This window comes from Protobothrops mucrosquamatus, unplaced genomic scaffold, assembly GCF_001527695.2.
Source record: "Protobothrops mucrosquamatus isolate PMUCROS unplaced genomic scaffold, P.Mucros_1.0 scaffold109, whole genome shotgun sequence".
Classification (NCBI taxonomy): domain Eukaryota; kingdom Metazoa; phylum Chordata; class Lepidosauria; order Squamata; family Viperidae; genus Protobothrops; species Protobothrops mucrosquamatus.
The window spans coordinates 120,975-137,363 of NW_015386481.1; the positions used below are offsets into that span (position 1 = coordinate 120,975).

The 16,389-nt window shown below is 52.3% G+C and overlaps 1 protein-coding gene across 1 annotated transcript in view; it reads right to left on the reverse strand.

Annotated features, from left to right (window-relative positions):
* Positions 1–567: 567 nt before the first annotated feature.
* Positions 568–16,389, reverse strand: part of NPHP4 (nephrocystin 4) — a 22,227-nt gene continuing 6,405 nt past the window's right edge. Inside the window, exons 9-28 of the mRNA XM_029283496.1 lie at positions 15,828–16,010; positions 15,386–15,512; positions 14,507–14,565; positions 14,193–14,303; positions 13,933–14,073; positions 13,475–13,692; positions 12,913–13,082; positions 12,626–12,786; positions 11,956–12,136; positions 8,220–8,348; positions 6,940–7,151; positions 6,458–6,684; positions 5,832–6,078; positions 5,033–5,189; positions 4,513–4,598; positions 4,163–4,248; positions 3,688–3,859; positions 2,377–2,556; positions 2,046–2,189; positions 568–1,040 (exon numbers count right to left, since the gene is read on the reverse strand). Coding sequence (XP_029139329.1) covers positions 900–1,040; positions 2,046–2,189; positions 2,377–2,556; positions 3,688–3,859; positions 4,163–4,248; positions 4,513–4,598; positions 5,033–5,189; positions 5,832–6,078; positions 6,458–6,684; positions 6,940–7,151; positions 8,220–8,348; positions 11,956–12,136; positions 12,626–12,786; positions 12,913–13,082; positions 13,475–13,692; positions 13,933–14,073; positions 14,193–14,303; positions 14,507–14,565; positions 15,386–15,512; positions 15,828–16,010 — 3,132 coding nt within the window. The 3' untranslated portion in view covers positions 568–899. The remainder of the gene's footprint in view (positions 1,041–2,045; positions 2,190–2,376; positions 2,557–3,687; positions 3,860–4,162; positions 4,249–4,512; positions 4,599–5,032; positions 5,190–5,831; positions 6,079–6,457; positions 6,685–6,939; positions 7,152–8,219; positions 8,349–11,955; positions 12,137–12,625; positions 12,787–12,912; positions 13,083–13,474; positions 13,693–13,932; positions 14,074–14,192; positions 14,304–14,506; positions 14,566–15,385; positions 15,513–15,827; positions 16,011–16,389) is intronic.

Consider the following 16,389-nt stretch of genomic DNA (forward strand, 5'->3'; position numbering starts at 1 on the left):
TTCCCACTGCTGTGTCGACAGACACTAAGCCTGCAATTAATTCCGCGGTTGAAGTTTTGCACGATCCAGGTTTAATACGTATGGATTTTTTTTAAAAAAATCACCCTTAAGCCTTTTTTTTTTTTTAAGCAGTTTCATCTCCAGGTTTCCTTATTTTTTTTTCGCTATCACCAATCCTTTCTTCATTAAGGCCGGCGAGCTCGTTTTGCAGGCCGCTGGCATCTTTGTTGAGAAGATGCATTAATCCTGGTCTATTTTTTTTTAGAGAGGGGGAGCAGATTAGCCCCTCTTAGTCTTGAAACCCGACAGGTTTTCAGGTACATCCCCCAAAAAACTCTGTCTGTGTGCGTCTGTAGTTGTGTGCTTCGCTACTGGTTTTTTTTTTTTTTTAAGAAAGACCCTCAAAATTCAGTAAATATTGCAGATATGAGCTCGGCGGAGGAAAATAGATCTCCAATTTTAATCCCAGCGAATAAAACCTTAAAAAAAAAAACTGCAGAAAAGACTGCGCTAATTATTCACCGTTCAAATTAAGTTGAGGCTGGAAGGTTTCGAAAAGCTGATCCGTCCTGGTGCAGACAAATTTTTCCAGGTTTTTAACGTGTGTTCCTTTTTTTTTTTTTGTCTTTGATGGGGTCACCCAAAACGCTTAGTGGGGTACCAGCTACTTGCACCCCAGGAAGTGAATTCAGAGCAGAACCAGCAGGAAAGGGGAAAAAAACTGAGTTTGTGCTTGAAAACTCGACACCCCTGGAGAAGCCGATGGGTATAAAAGGCACAAAGGGGCACCCCGAGGATTTGGATTTGAGGGGGTCTTCGTAGACCGTTCGGGGGTACGAGGACGAGAAGGGAAATAAAGGGGGATTGAATTTGATAAGGGGTACCGACCCGACACCCCATTACTGGTAGGTGACCTTCACACAAAATGTCTCCTCGTTCTTCCCTTCGGCGTCGTTGATATAAATCAGAATTTCCTCTTCACCGGCGTTTTGGCTGGGGGCGAACCTCAAGCCGATGGTGTAGGTCTCCCCTCCGCCCACCTGGAGGGAGAGCAGGGAGGAGGGTTAAGGAGCTGGTTTGGGGTGCCAACTGGGGCATGGGGAGAGAGTGCCTTTTGTGAACTGGTCACCCTGCTCTGGAGTCACCCAGGTTGGTCAGAGGGAAATGAAGGCGGACCCTTGACCCTAAAGGAGGGCGATCCTGGTTAAATATCCGACATCCCTCCCCGCTTGGACCCTTCTCTCCTTCCTGCCCAGGACAGCTTTGCACTCCCTGGGATTAACCTCGATTTTTCAGGGTGCAAAAGTGCTCTACAGCTTTGTTTGAGGCTCAGAGGTGGCCAGATATGAACAGCATTGGTAGAAAACAGGGTTGAACTACGGGGGTCCCTGGTGCTCTCCGAGCTGGGTGGTTTTCTTGCAGACGTTTCACGACCCAACTAGGTAACATCATCTGTGCTAGAAGGGGATGTGATTTATTGAGAGGAGGAGGAGGAGGAAGAGGAGGAGGAGGGGGAGGAAGAAGAAGAAGAAGAAGAAGAGGAGGAGGAGGAGGAGGAGGAGGAGGAGAAGGAGAAGGAGAAGAAGAAGAAGAAGAAGAAGAAGAAGNAGGAGGAGGAGGAGGAGGAGGAGGAGGAGGAGGAGGAGGAGGAAGAAGAGGAGAAGAAGAGGAGGAGGAGGAGGAGGAGGAGGAGGACGACGACGATGACGACGACGATGACTGTGGGGTCCCTGGTGCTCTCTGAGCTAGGTGGTTTTCTTGCAGACGTTTCACGACCCAACTAGATAAGATCATCTGTGCTAGAAGGGGATGTGATTTATTGAGAGGAGGAGGAGGAGGAGGAGGAGGAGGAGGAGACCTGTGGGGGGCTTGGAAGGCAACGCCATCATTGCAGTGTGCAGAGCACTGAAGATGTTACCCAATTGGGTAAGGAAACATCTGCATGGAAACAATTGCGCACCAAGGACGCTGGGATAGCCCCCCCCTGCCCAGAGGGCCCTCCCCAGGGACCCCACCCCGAGCCCTCTCGGGAGCACCTCCCTCACCTCGAAGGAGTCCTCCTTAAAATGCAGCAAATCCGGATGGTTGGTGTGCAGGAAATAGGCCCGCCGAGAGGGGTAGGAGTTGCTGTAGGTGATCTTCTTGTTGGACCCTTTCCCTCCCCCGGAAGGCAGCAGGATTTCGAACGCCTGCCGGTGGGAAAAGGACACGGAGGGGCTCAAGTGATCCGTGGCCAACCACCTAGGATGTTAGGGCTGGAAGGGACCTTGGATTTATGACGGTCGCCGCGTCCCCGGGTCACGTGACAACCCCCTCCCCCAAGAAATGGGAAATCATTCCTCGGCCTCGCTCTATGAAGGTCCCCCCGAGGCTCACCTTGGAGATGAAGGGCTGCCTGCAGGACATGGAGACCAGCCAGGTGGAGACCAGCTGGTGGAACTCAACGTCCACCAGGTTGAGGTAGATGAAGCGGCTGCCGGCGCTCTGTGGCTGCAGTCCGAGGTGCAGGTCCTGGACCCCGTTGGCCGGCAGGACGAAGACCCCGTCCGGTTCCAGCTGGAGGGGGGAGAGGAAGCGGCGTCCCATCAGCCCAAGGGAGGGCATCTCACCTTTAGGGACAGGTCTGATCGCTTTACAAACTTGGTCATGTGAAGATGGGGGACTTTGAACCCCAGAATTCACCAGTCAACCCTGTTCCTTCCTTCCTTCCTTCCTTCCTTCCTTCCTTCCTTCCTTCCTTCCTTCTTCCTTTCTTCCTATCATTCCCTCCTTTCCCTATCTTCATTTATTCTTACTCTCTCTCCCATCCTTCCTTCCTTTCTTTCCTTCCTTTCCCTCTTGACCATTTATCTATCCTTTCTTCCCTCTTTCTTTTCCTTGCTTGCTTCCTTCCTCCCCATCTCCTTCCTTCCTTCCTTCCTTTTATTTTTCTTCCTCCCTCCCTCCCTCCCTTCCCAAGGCTGAGAAGCTGAAGGTTTTATGCTGGGCTACCTCCATAAAAGGATGCTCTTTGGCCTGCAATAAATGCACCATTTCTTTACAACGTAACCCAACCTTGCTCAAAGCCACCCTCCCTGGACAATGTCTCCACCACCAACAGAGCCAATTTTGCCCTTTTCAGACCGGACCCCAAACTTTCCAGCGTTTTTATTCCCGTACGGGAGGGCTAGCCGAGTTGGCCTCTCTCTTACAATCTCCATTTATAATTATGACTTAAAAAAATTTCCCCTAACGAAACGATCTGCCTCCAGGTGACCTCATTAATCCGGATGGTGGGCCCGGCGAGCTCTCGGACAGCTTTAATCAAAAGGCAATTACCAACCGGCGTCTCCGCGATAAATTCTTTGCCGGCTCTCGCAACGGAGGACAGAGGACCGTCCAAAGTCACTGGCGGACTTTGGACGGGGCCTCCATGCCGATCACGGTTAGAGACCGCGACATTTCAGCAACCACGGGTCAAAATAACAGTATCCTCCACTTAACAACAGTTTGTTTAGTGACGAGGGCAGCCCCCACGTAGAGCAGGTCATAGTAATCCAGACGGGGGAGTGGCTGGGAGTGTTTTACTGAAAAGTCCCGATTGGGTCAGTCTCAGGCCCGTTTCCAGCCATAAGGACTAGAAACTTGAATATGTTGGCGGAGTGATTGCCCAATTTTTCAGCACTCAAGCTAATTGGAGGAGCTTACCTTCATCTCGTGGGGGTGGGAGGTGAAGGCCTTCACCTTACGGAGGGTGTGGGTCCCCCGGAGCACCAAGGAAAGCCGGGTCAGCTGACCCAGGACGCAGCTGGCCTCGACCCACTGCAGGCAGTGGAGGTAGAACTGCCAGACCTGGATGGGGGCGGCCAGCCAGGGGTCTCTGCCCAAAGGAAGGAGGAGAAAAGGGCCGTGATTTGCTTAACAGGTGTGGGAAGAAAGGTCGTAAAAGAGGGCAAAACCCACTTAGCCACAGAAATTTTGGGCTCTGCTGCGGTCATAACTCAAGGACTACCTCAAACGATTTCACTTGCTTTAATAATTAAATCTCAACCTCGCCTTCCTTTTAATTAATGCCGGCAGATGAGCCCAGCTTGATGGCCACAATCTCAATTTTTTTTTTTTTTTTTTGGGCTAACGGCTGATCGGAGGAGTCTGAATCGCTTTTAAAGAGGGCGACGCTTACGTGTAAATCAACACGAAGAATCTCTGGATTTGGGGACTTGAACCCGCAGCAACCTTCAGAAAGATGTCCTGGGGTTCTCCGGGTCCCTGGAGGAGAAGATCAAGAGCAGATTTAATTCGGTTCCTTTGGGAGTTAAAATTAGGACACGGGATTTCGGGTACAAGTAGGTCGTAGTTGGAGAGATCCACCTTGGTGCATCCACACCATCGGTTCTGAGTCAAAGGGACGGTCTTTGTTCACCTGCGAAGGCCAGGTTAGCCTGTTCTAGCCCCTCCCCCTTGAACACTCCGCTTCCTGCCCTGATCAATCCCACCAACCACACCCACAAAGCTTAGGGTGGTCAACCGTACCATCTTCTTGGTCTCACAGATGACGTTGGGATCACTGCAGCGGACAAACATCTCAGGGTCTCCCCCAGGAACACCTACAGGAGCCCCTGCCGAGGAGAAACAGGAGGGTCTCAATAGCTGCTGATCTTTGAGGGCTTCAAATCAAATGTCCCTCTTCCTTTATCAGTGACGGCAACTCCAACGGACTGTGACCCACTCAACTAAAAACCTAATGGGTGGACTTCAACTCCCAGAATTCCCTGCCAGCAGGTTGATACTGAAGTCCACCCATCTTAAAGCCAGCTGAGGAATTCTGGGAGTTGAAGCCCACCTCTCTTAACGTTGCCAAGGTGGAGAAACATTAGTTTAGACCTACCCAGGGAGATTTCAATGCTTTTATATCACATAAAGCATCAAAAAGTCCTCCAATCTCAATGCAATCGCTCAATTGCTGCTGGTCAACCTGCAATGATGGGGCATTACGTATCCTGAATGTTCAGAATACGGTCAATTTAGCCAGGAGGAGAACCTGGAGAGCCACCTGGGAGCGTGTGCCACGGAGGCAGGCGGATGGATTTCTTCAGGAAGGTCAGCTCCGGGTGGTAGAAGCGGAAGGTCTGATCCACGGCGTGGGGCTGGGATTCCACGCTGACGGTCAGGATGGCGAGGGGCTTGCCGCTGCCCACCGTGAAGGACACCTGGACGAGAAGAAGACACTCAGAGGAAGAGAAGGACTATCTAGAGAGAGGAAGGAGGAAGAGGAGGAGAAGAAAAAGGAGGAGGAGAGGAAGGAGAAGAGGAGGACAATGAGAAGAGGAGAAGGCGGAGGAGGAGAGGGGGATGAAGAAGAGGAGGAAGAATATCCAGGACACCACTTCCCTAAGCTTTTGTCCATGGTGTTCCTGCCGTCCCATGGATTCTGGACAGTGTCCAACCCACAAAGGAGGGAACTGCCCACCTCAGCAGGGTCACCAAAAGCTTTTCACCCCATTCAGATGACAGGTCACTTCCTGCATTATTACCTTGATGCGCAGCGTCTCGCTGAACTTTCCGGAAGAGGCGGCCGTGCAGATCTTCTCACCTTCCTTAGAGGTCAGCTCGGGGGGACCTTGCTGGAAATCAAAGAGATGGCATGGCAGAGGACCGTGAAGGAACCCCTCTCCCCCACCCCCACCCAGCTTTACATCTCCAACAAGGTTTAAAAGACAACAGTTACATGAATACAGGTAGTCCTTGACTTACAACCACCCGTTTAGTGACCGTCCGAAGTTACGACGGCACTGGAAAAAGGGACTTAGGACCAGTTTTCACACTTGAAGTCACAACCTCAGTGGCTGAACGAACAGATGTAATTCAAGGACTCCCTGTGTGGAAAAAGCAAGGGGCGAGGACTTTCCTACCTGCATCATGGCTGCCTGCTCCGTGGAGAAGGTCTGGTACTTGAAGGGGATGTAGACCGTCTCCTTGGGACGGAGGTAGACCTGAGGGGTGAGGCCGTTGTGAAGATGAAACATGTCCTCCTCCAATGGTGTGACCGTTTGGGTCAGTTCTTTAAAACGCCTCCACTCTCTGACGTCCAAGATGACGCTAGGAGAAGAGCAAGGACCACATTAATGAAGAAAATGGAGAGATGGTGGCTTTGGAGAGAGGGCATCTCCAAGGGGTTCCTTGGGTCACCTTCTGGAAATTATAGGTGGCCTCCAGATGTACCTCCAACTTCCACTGTCTCTTGGTTGGAGATCAGGCTGAAGGTCAACAATACCTGGAGGACCACCTACTCCAACCAATGTTGAAGTTACTGAATCTGGGTTGGCTTGTCCTCGGAACACTGGACAGAGAGTGACAACGCATTGCAGACACCTGTTGAATTTGGGGGGCCTTCCTTTCCTACAGCTTCCAAAGGAGTCCCACAAGGAAGAGATCAACCTTCTTCTCAATGGGCAGGTGACCTCCTGCTGTTCTTTACCTGAGCTCCGGGTTGTCTATCCTGATGGTCACCGTGTGCTGGACGCTGTAGGGATTCTTCAGGGCGAACTCAAAGAACTCGGCCGTGCCCAACGTGGCGTAGACGGTGTGGTGGGTGGTGATGGCTTGGCAGAGCATGGAGGTGATGCTCTCGGCTTTGATGCGCTCCCGGTACGCCTCGATCAGCTGGAGGTCTCGGGAGTGCTGAACCCGGTCTTCGTGGTGCCCCTGGGGGGGGGAGAAACAAAGATGGCCTCAAGAAAAAGTGGGGTGGGAGGTCCTCGGGTTTAATTAGAAGACATTTCAGATTCAAATCAAACGTAGTTTTCTGTTCTGCATCCCAACAGGAAGCATTCTCAAGCTTCCTGTTAAAGCCAGGACTTCCATCTCCCTCCCTCCCCTAGGAAGCCTAGGAAACTACGGAGGGCGGGTCAGCTGGGCCCGGAGCTGACCCCGCCTGTATCCGATCCCCACGTCCCTCACCAAGACGAAGCTGCTTTTCCTCCCAATGTCGCCCTCCTGGGATTCCTTCCTCCGGACTGAAAGCATCCTCTCCAACTTTCGGCGTCGGGTGAGGCCGCCTTCCTGGTTGGCGGGCTGCAAGGCGGCGCTGACTTCCCGCAAGTGGGAAAAAAGGAGAGCGGCCAGCTCACTGTCCACCTCGGCCAGTTTTTTGGCTTGGCACACGTTTCCGACTGGAAGAGAGGCGCCAAAGGGTGGCAGTCAAGCCAACCCACCTCAAACTCAGTTAAGGTTCAGTCAACGATGGTTTCCATCGGGCAACGACCGCGGCTAGGTTAAATTCGAAGCCCTAATACAGTGACTTACGACCGGTGGCTTGGTGACCGTTTGAAGTCCTTGACTTACGACTGGCGACTTAAGTGACAATGTGAAATTGCGATGGGCCTCCCCAGGGCTACATGCAGCCCAAATTCCAAGTCTGAAGCCACACCCGCATTGTCACGTGACACTCGGCAACTAGCCAGCATTTATGGCTGTTCTCAGGGCCTTGGGGGTCCCGTAATGGTAATTGATGGGGTATTTTTGCCTCGTAAAGTCGAGGACTCTCTGATAGTGCTGGGGAGCAGCCCGAAAGGCCCAAAAAAATAATATAAAAATTGCAGATCTTGGATGAAATCACAATTTTGTGCAGTTTTCAGTTCCAGTTAGGAGTTTTTGATCCAAGGAGGGAAGTGAGATCAAAACCGCTGGCACAGAACGAGAAAATTCAGTGTTATTTGTCGCTTAGCTGCCCTTCAATTGATTCTCCCGGTTCAGGCCGCTCTCCCCCAGCAGTGACAAATTGGCTGAAGTCATTTTTACAACACACACACACACATACACACACACACACACACGTACACACACACACAGAGGGTGGAAGTGGAAATCTGAAGTGCAAAAACTTCTCTTTTCTATTTTTTTTTAATCTTATTCTATTATTATTTTATATACAGGCAGTCTGAACTTTCCTTGAAAAACCTCCAGCGATGGAGCACCCACAACCTCTGGGCGCAGGCCATTCCAGTGATTCATTGTTCCTCAGAACAGAGTCCCTAGTCCTCAGTGAGGAGGCCATTGCAGGCCTCCTTGGGAAAGAAGTGTGGGCACCCATCCAAGGGAGAGAAAATTAAAGAATTGAGGAGACCTTTCCCCACTAAACCTGGGCCTGCAAATCTAGAAAAAAACTCAACAAATATACCTATCTTGTTGACCTTGTTTCCCGCCCCCATTTCCCCCCCCCCAAATCAAGGGAAACTTACCCCTGTGAGGGTTGATGGAGACCAAACTGCCACCAGGGAAGCCTCTGGCCCCGTCCTGTGAGGAGATGACCCGTCTACAGGAGGGGGGTAAGGAGTGCGACCTCCGCAGCCCCCGTTCGCTCCGGTGGCCTGTAAGAGAAGGGAAGGATGGGGGGGGGGGTGTTGGGGGGTCCCCATCAGCAGAGCTCCACTCTCCTTATCCTGTACATGGATGAGAGAAGGGGCTGGAGTAGATCAGAGATCTTTTGAACTTCCCCTATTTGGGATGTGGGGAAGAGAAGGGTTAAAAGATGTAGAGTTGGAAGGGACCTTAGAGGTCTTCTAGTCCAGCCCATGCTCAAGCAGAACCCTAGACCATTAAGGACAAATGGCTGTCCAGTTTCTTATTGAAGACCTCCAGTGATGGAGCACCCACAGCTTCTGGAGGCAAGCCGCTCCATCCATCCATCCATCCATCCATCCTTCTGCCTATCCATCCATCCATCTCTCCCACCCTCCCTCATGTATCTTATCTGTCTATCTCAGGATCATAGTATCCTGAGGCTGGAAGGAACCTTGGAGGTCTTCTGATCCTACCACGTCCACCCTTGACTTCAAGTTCTCCACAGACAGAGCCCTATCCCTCCAGAAAGCTGTTCCAGTGCTTAATAGCCGAGGACATTCCTCCTTATTTCAAGGTTGGATGTGTCTTGGTAGACCTTCAGACCACTGGCCCTTGTCTTATCCTTGGGGGCTATGAACGAATCCGATCTTCTTCCCCTTGAGACCTCTTCATGGATTGGAAGACTACTGTCAGGTCTTCCCTTAGCGTTCTCTTCTTTAGGCGGAACACATCCAAGTTCTTCTTAAGAAGCAGCTTCCAAGATGACCTTCATTGTCTCTGTCGCTCGTCTCTGTGCTCTTTAGGTCAAAGAGAGCCGAGACATCACCCCAGTTCCTAAGACCACACACCGGAGGAAGCTTATCCAAGGGCCTCACAATTGCATCACGTTGGCGTGTCGCCTCATTCCAGATCTTCATACACGGAACAGGAGACCGATGGTAGAAACCAAAACACCTTCTCTCCGCACAGCCCAAGCCTGATCCTGGTCACGCTGGTGGAACGTGAGGAATGGAAACCTCATGAGGTGATCCGTGTCCTGCTCTAAAAACGTCAACCGCATCTCACCCATCTCCCAGGCTTGGCAACCGTCGAGCGGGTGACTTTCATGTTCATCATGATCTGAAGGAGACGGATATATATTTATATATATATATATATTTCACACTCTTGTGGTTTCTTCTGGCCCGTCTCGCTTCTTCTCCTTGGAACAAAAAAATAAATAAAAAATCTCTGGATGCCTCAGGCGAGCTTCCATTTTGACAAGGAGACGGAGGAAACAAAGACATCTCCTCTTCATGAATAATGAAGGTGATGGAGCAACCCAGATCTTCATCTCTCCGCCGAGAGGACCGCATGAGGGGAGGAGCAGGAAGAAGAGGTGACACGGCCCAAGATGGAGGAACGGTTGGCGGAGAGGATGGAAGCTGCTGAGATAGTTGCATCGGCTCCTTTGATCAGAGGAGAGACAATACGGGGGTTTAGGGATGACTGGAAACCCCCGATGGACTCTCTCCTTGGCGTGAAACAGAACAAAAACGAGCTTCGCGTTTATGATTGTCGAGGATTAGAGAGAATAGATCAGAGGAAGAACAGAGCGAGGCTGCGACCGGAGAGGAAGAGCTAAATTTATAATTTGTACTTGTAACAAGATCAGAAAACACTTTTTCTTCTACTTGCACTTGGAGCTTCCACTTTTGATTTCCTTGCTCTGCTTTTCCTCACTTCGCGTTCGTCTTTTATCTCGGTTTTATACAAGAATAAAATGATTAAACCTTGCGCGGAGTTGCACGTACGAAAACCTCTGGCGAGGGCGCCTGGAGGGTCTCCGGCTGCCAAAAACCCATGCCCTCAAATTCCTTCCTTCCTTCTTTCCTATCATCTCCCTTCCTTTCTTCCTACCCTTCCCTCCTTCCTTTTCTCCTCCTTCACCCTCGCTTTCTTCTGTCTTTCCTTTCTTCCTTCCTCCTGCCCTTCCCCCCTCCCTCCCTCCCTTCCCTTCTTCTCCTCCCTTCCCCTTTCCCTGTCTTTTTCTTTCTTTCTTTTTCTTCTTCTCTTCTTTCCTTTCTCTCTCTTTCTCCCCACCTTGCTTCGCAGTGGCAGTCATCTTTGTGTGTTTCTGACCCCCGAGTGAGGCTCAGCGGGCTCTCTGCCTTTGACTTGGGGGGGGAGAAACCACCTTGATGCATAATAGGTTTATCCAGTCCTTTCACAGAGCCCTGATGGCTCTTTTGATCTCCTCCCCAACCTGCAAGCCCCAAAAGCTCCCCCCTCCCTCTCCTTCTCATAAAAATAAAATAGAATAAGGCTGGTGGCCTTTTCAGAGCCGAGGCAGAGGTATCAAAGGAGACACCTCCGGCGTCTGAGAGGCTTTGATTTGCGGCAGGGAAGGAGAGAAGCTCCTTTCCAAAGACGGCCTTTCATCCCCGCCGGGGTGCTGGGAAGGCAGCTTAAAAGGTTCAGATAAGGAGAGATGGAACCTTCTGGAACCCCATTCTCCGGCTTTCGCTCCTCCTCGGGGGCAAGGAAATTCATCTCTACGGGTGGGGGGGGGGGTCCTCCAGAACTGGGCAGCCACCTTGATCCATTCCTTGAGCTCCAGGATGATACAAAATGCAGGATAACAGGAGTTGGAAGGGACCTTGGAGGTCTTCTAGCCCAACCCCCTTCCTAGACTATTCTGGACAAATGTCTGTCCGGTCTCTGCTTGAAAACCTCCAGGGATGGAGCAGCCACCACTTCTGGAGGGGAAGCCCTCCTCCTGATGAATTGATCTGGGATGATAGAATAACAGAGTTGGATGGGACCTTGGAGGTCTTGCAGTTCAACCCCCAGCTGAAGCAGGAGACCCTGGATGGATGGATGGATGGATGGATGGAAGGAAGGAAGGAAGGAAGGAAGAAGGGAAAGTAGGAAGGAAGGGAGGGAGGGAGGGAAGAAGGAAGCAAGGAAGGAAGGAAGGGAGAAAGAAAGGGAGAAAGGGGAAAGTAGAAGGAAGGGAGGGAGGAATATATATATATACATATACTGTACATCTACTCCCAGAAGCACGAAGCTGAAGACACCAGCCTGAAGATGACGAATGTGACTTCGTCGAAACGTCGCCAAGACACTTCTAATTCTACGCGGGAGAAAACCTGAATAACTAAAGAACTACATATACTGTACATATACATATAATCTGTTTTCTGACAGAGGTAGGAATCGGAGGCAGCCGGCTGGGCGAAGGAACGAACGAAAGAACGGCTGCAAAGGGATCACGTTTCCCCGTCCTCCGTCTCGCCTTCTCAAAGGCTCACGGAGAAGAGAAGCTGAGAAGTGACCTGGATTCTTACAAAGGAAGAACGATTGGGAGAAGGTGGCAGGCCCACGCGAAGGGGGAAAGCCAGGAGATGGTCAAAGGGGATCAAGATGGAGAACAAAGCGCCAGGAGGATGCCCGCAGAATGGTGACACTGGCTGGGAAGGGAAGGGGAGGGAGGGAGGGAGGGAGGGAGGGAAGGAAGGAAGGAAGGAAGGAAGGAAGGAAGGAAGGAAGGAAGGAAGGAAAGAAAGAAAGAAAGAAAGAAAGAAAGAAAGAAAGAAAGAAAGAAAGAAAGAAAGAAAAGGAGGGAGGGAGGACAGAAGAGGCACTCACCGATGTTGGCCAGGCGGAGGTGGAGCTGAGCCCGCAGGACCGCCTGGACCCCGATGGGCTTGACCCCCCAAGGCCGGAAGCCCTGGCCGCTCAGCAGGCTCACGTCCGGCTTGTACTCCACGGTCAGCACCTCCAACTCGTGGCAGACCTGGACGGCCGGACGGCCTCGGCGGAGCAGGTGCTGCGAAGGGAGGCCAGCTGTGGCCGGTCACGGCTGAATGTGGGGGGCCCGTCTCCCTCTGTCCCCGTTGCCCCCACCCTGGAAATACAGGCAGTCCTCGGCTTACGACCACCACGGAGCCCCAGGTCTCTGTCGCTAGGGGAGAGAGACTGGCTAAGCGGCTTCTGCTCCATTTTACAACCTTGCCCCAGTTTTTAAGCGAATGACTGCATCCGTTAAGCTGGTCTCGCGGTCATTAAGCGAATCCAGCTCCCCCCCTTGACTCTGCCGGTCAGAAGGCCGCAAAAGGGGATCTCGTGACACCCTCCCCCCCCCGGGGGACGCTGCGACCGTCATAAACACGAGCCGGTTGCCAAGCGTCTGAATTTGGATCCCGTGATCCCCGGAGACACCGGGTGAAAAAAATCGGACGTAACTCGCTTCTTCCAGGGGTTGACCTACCCCCCGATCGTAACTGGAGGACTGCCTTGGAGGCCTTGCCTCACCTACCTTGAGCTTGACGGCAGCCGATCCCAGCAGAAGCAGCGAGTCCCCGTCCCAGACGTCGATCTGCAGGGAATGCTGGGCTAGGTAGTGGAGGAACCAGCGCGGCTCTCCTGGCTTGAGGGAGGCCACGTCCACCGCGTACTTCAGGTGGAAGCCAGGGGGCGCTGCGGAGGGAAGGAGCGGGCCCAGTGTGTATAAGGTGGCAAGAACCTTCCAGAAGCCGCCTGGCCTGGCTCACTAGTGGGCGGGTCCTCTCCCTACCAGTCTCCCCTGTTGCGTCCCAGCCGTACCGAGATTGGGGCTCCCGTCCGGGTTGATTTGCGCCAGGATGTGGGTCGCTGGCCCACAGGCCTGAGTCTGGACCAGCTGCAGCCGTGGCGTGGTGACCGGGGGGAAGCGGTAAAACTGGAGGGTGAAGTAGACGCTGTGGGGCCAGGTGGCAGGGCTGTCCTGGGCAGGCCTGGTGGAAGGAAAGGAGCGGAAATTCAACTGGCGAAGCCCGAAATCCTAGCACTCAGCAACCCGTTAAGAGTTCCAGAATTCCCCAGCCAGCTATGCCGTTTTTTTCCCCCCCTCCTCTTACTTCCTAGAGTGGAGAGACTGCAGAGAAAGGGATTATAAGAGAGTAAGCAGGCACACACTAGGGATGTACATCAAAAGAAATGCATTAACGCCCGGGTAATTCTGGGAGTTGAACTCCAGACACCTTAAAGTGCCAAGGTTGAGAAACACCACACTAGACAAACCCAAGGACACAGAGTGAAAAAGGCAGTCGTAAATTGAGGCGCCGCAAAAGCCTGCAAAGGAGTAAATTTCACGTGCACAGAGGAGGAACCGGGAGGCCTGGCCCACCTGCTCAAGGCCAGGAACTGCAGGTGGATCTCGTGGTCGGGCAGGAGGTCGGCTCCTTCCTGCTGGGGGCTGCAGGGGGTGGGATCACTGGGATCCAGCATCTCCACCGGCTCCTTGTTGCAATCCAGAAGCTCCGGGAATCCGGCCGTGCGCAGGCGGGCAAGCGAGGCCCGGGTGGGGCCAGTGTTCGGGCTGGGGAAGGAAGGGGATTCTGAATCCTTCTTTCCTTTCCTTCTTCCCTCCCTCCCTACCTCTCTCTCTTTCTCTCTCATTTCTCTTCCTTCCTTCCCACTCTGCTTCTTTCTTTCCTTCCTTCCTCAATCTCTTTTCTCCTTTCCTTTCTTTTCGTTTTTTCTTCCTTCCTCCTCCCTCCGTCCCTCCCATTTTCCTTCCTTCTTTCCCTTTTCCTTCCTTCCTTCCTTCCCTCTTTTTCTGGGGCCTCACCTGCGCCAAGGTGCTCCTCCGAGGGCCAGGATGGGCACGTGGACCGGCGTGAAGGGCAGCTCCTGCAGCTGGTCCACCAGGGACGAATCCTCGAGTTGGGGGCCGCAGCTCAAGTCGGACTCCAGGTGAGCGATGCCGGCTTGGCTCCGCTCCGGCTGGGAGGGGAGAGAAGGAAAAGGGAGGGTCTCAAAAAGCTAAGCTGGGTTTTCTGTCGAAAAGGAAACCGGGAATTTCGGCTAGTCTTTGATTGCGCAGGCCTGTCCGAAGTGGTTACCTCTCCGGCCGGCTGAAGACTGTCCTGGGACGGCTCAGCATCGCTGACCGGCTGCCGCAAAGTCTGGACGGTCCTCTTTATCGGGGACGCCGACAATTCGGACATCGACAGCTGCAAGGAGAGGTCACTTGTGAAGCGAGGTGAGAATTGGGCGCAGGGGGTCCTCGGCTCACGACCACCGCTGAGCCCCAAGTTTCAGTTGCTAATCGAGGCAGTTCTTAAGGCTCAATGGTGGTTGTAAGTAGAGGACTGGCTATAACGGAAAATATTCCTTTGTTTCTTTTTCCTGCAGGGAACTCGACAGACAGACTTACCCCGGGGCCCTGCGTATAATCCTGAGTAGAAACCAACATCTGGACGGAAGGAGGTGAACCTAGATAAGGACGAAGAGGAAGAACTGTCACCATGATCATAAAACATAGAATCCTATAAACCCAGATCAATTAACCAGTGGAGGTCTTCAAGAAGAGACTGGACAGCCACTTGTCTGGAAAAGTCTAGAGTCTCCTGCTCGGGCAGGGGGTTGGACTAGATGACCTCCGAGGTCCCTTCCTACTCCTGTCATTCTATATTCTAGGTTTTAGCATCTATTCAACAACCCCATTGGAATCCATCTCTGGTCCATGCCAAAATATTTCCAGAGCAGGAAAGGAGAGAAAAAACGAGAACGGACTGCACTCTAGTGGCTGAGAAAAAATAATAATCTTGATTTATTTATTTTTTCTTTCTCTTTTCCTCCGTCGAGAGAAGGAAAAAAAGAAAAGAAAAAGAATCGGAAGCGGATCAAATCTAAGCTGCAGCTCCGGTCCTTAAGCAGAGAGTCGAGGCAAGTCCTCGGCTTACGACCACAAGGGAGCCCCACATTTATACTGCTGAGGGAGACATATTGTTAAGCCCCACTTTACGACCTCTGGAGGACAAGCAGACCTCGACTTACAACCATTTATTCCGCAGCCGTTTGACGCAACCATGGCACTAGAAAAAGGGACCGATGAGAAGTCACCGGGACCAAAATTCCCATCGCTAAGTGTCGTAACTGTGTTGTAAGTACCTCCCCACTGTCTGTCATAACCTTGAACGGTCGTACGTTTCTGACCCCCACCGCTGTCCTGAAGGGCCTGCTCAACCTTGGAAGGGGTCTGATGGCCCCCCACATGTTCCCCCAAGAAGGAAGGTGGGATAGAACCCCTCACCGGGCGATCGGACCGATGGCAGCTTCGTTCTTCTCTTGACGCCCGGAGGCTTGGCGGCCGTTCCCAGTCGTTCCTCGGAGCTGGTGGAGAACTGAAACGCCAGGATGCCCGATTCGACCTGCTTCACCTGCAATTTTATTATATATATATATATATGTATCTTTCTCACCTGGTCCTAGGTACCTGCACGGCAGTTGTGAAGCCAACATGGTTTGATTCCCACAATGCTTTGCTGCGTAGATGAATGAAACACGGGCTTAAATCCCAAAGGTCACCTAGAAAAAGGGGCTTGGGTTCTCCAAAATGAACCTTCTTGAGCTTACACATCGCTGCAACCTCCCTTCCTGTCTTCTCCGCGTTCTGCCTCAGGACCCATCGTCCCCATCCACCACCGCCGCCGAGATCTGAGATTCAAGAGCCAAGCGGGGAAAGGGCCTCTCACCTCCTCGGAGCTCATGGTGTCCGGAGGGGTCTTATAAACCAGGACGTGGTGGGGGTTCAGCTGGGCTCCGCCTCGCAAGGGAAGGACCACGTCCTCGGCATTCGCATCCAGAACAGGCTGCCAAAGGGCCCAGCGGACCGAGTGCATGTAGGCTGCAGCCGTCAAGGAGGTCATGGAGGGTGTCTGAGGGAGAACGGGATGGTGATAGATCAGGGAAGAAAGATAGAAAGAGAGAGACAGAAGGGAAGGAAGGAGGGAAGGAGGGAGGGAGGAAGGAAGGAAAGATGGTGTCTACCATCCCTCAACAGAGGTCCTTGAGATACCTTGAACCTGGTGTCCATTGTATCTCAACGATGTCCTTGAGATGCCCTCAACCTGTGTCCCCCAGCTCTCTGGATAAGAAAGTCCCATAATTCCCAAGCAACTGATGAATTATGGAAGTTTAAGATCACTGGAAGAGACCAGCTTCAGAAAAGTATTTGCATATTCAAGAAGAAGAAAGAAGAAAGAAGAAAAAAGAAAGAAGAGGAGTAGGAGTAGGAGTAGGAGTAGGAGTAGGAGT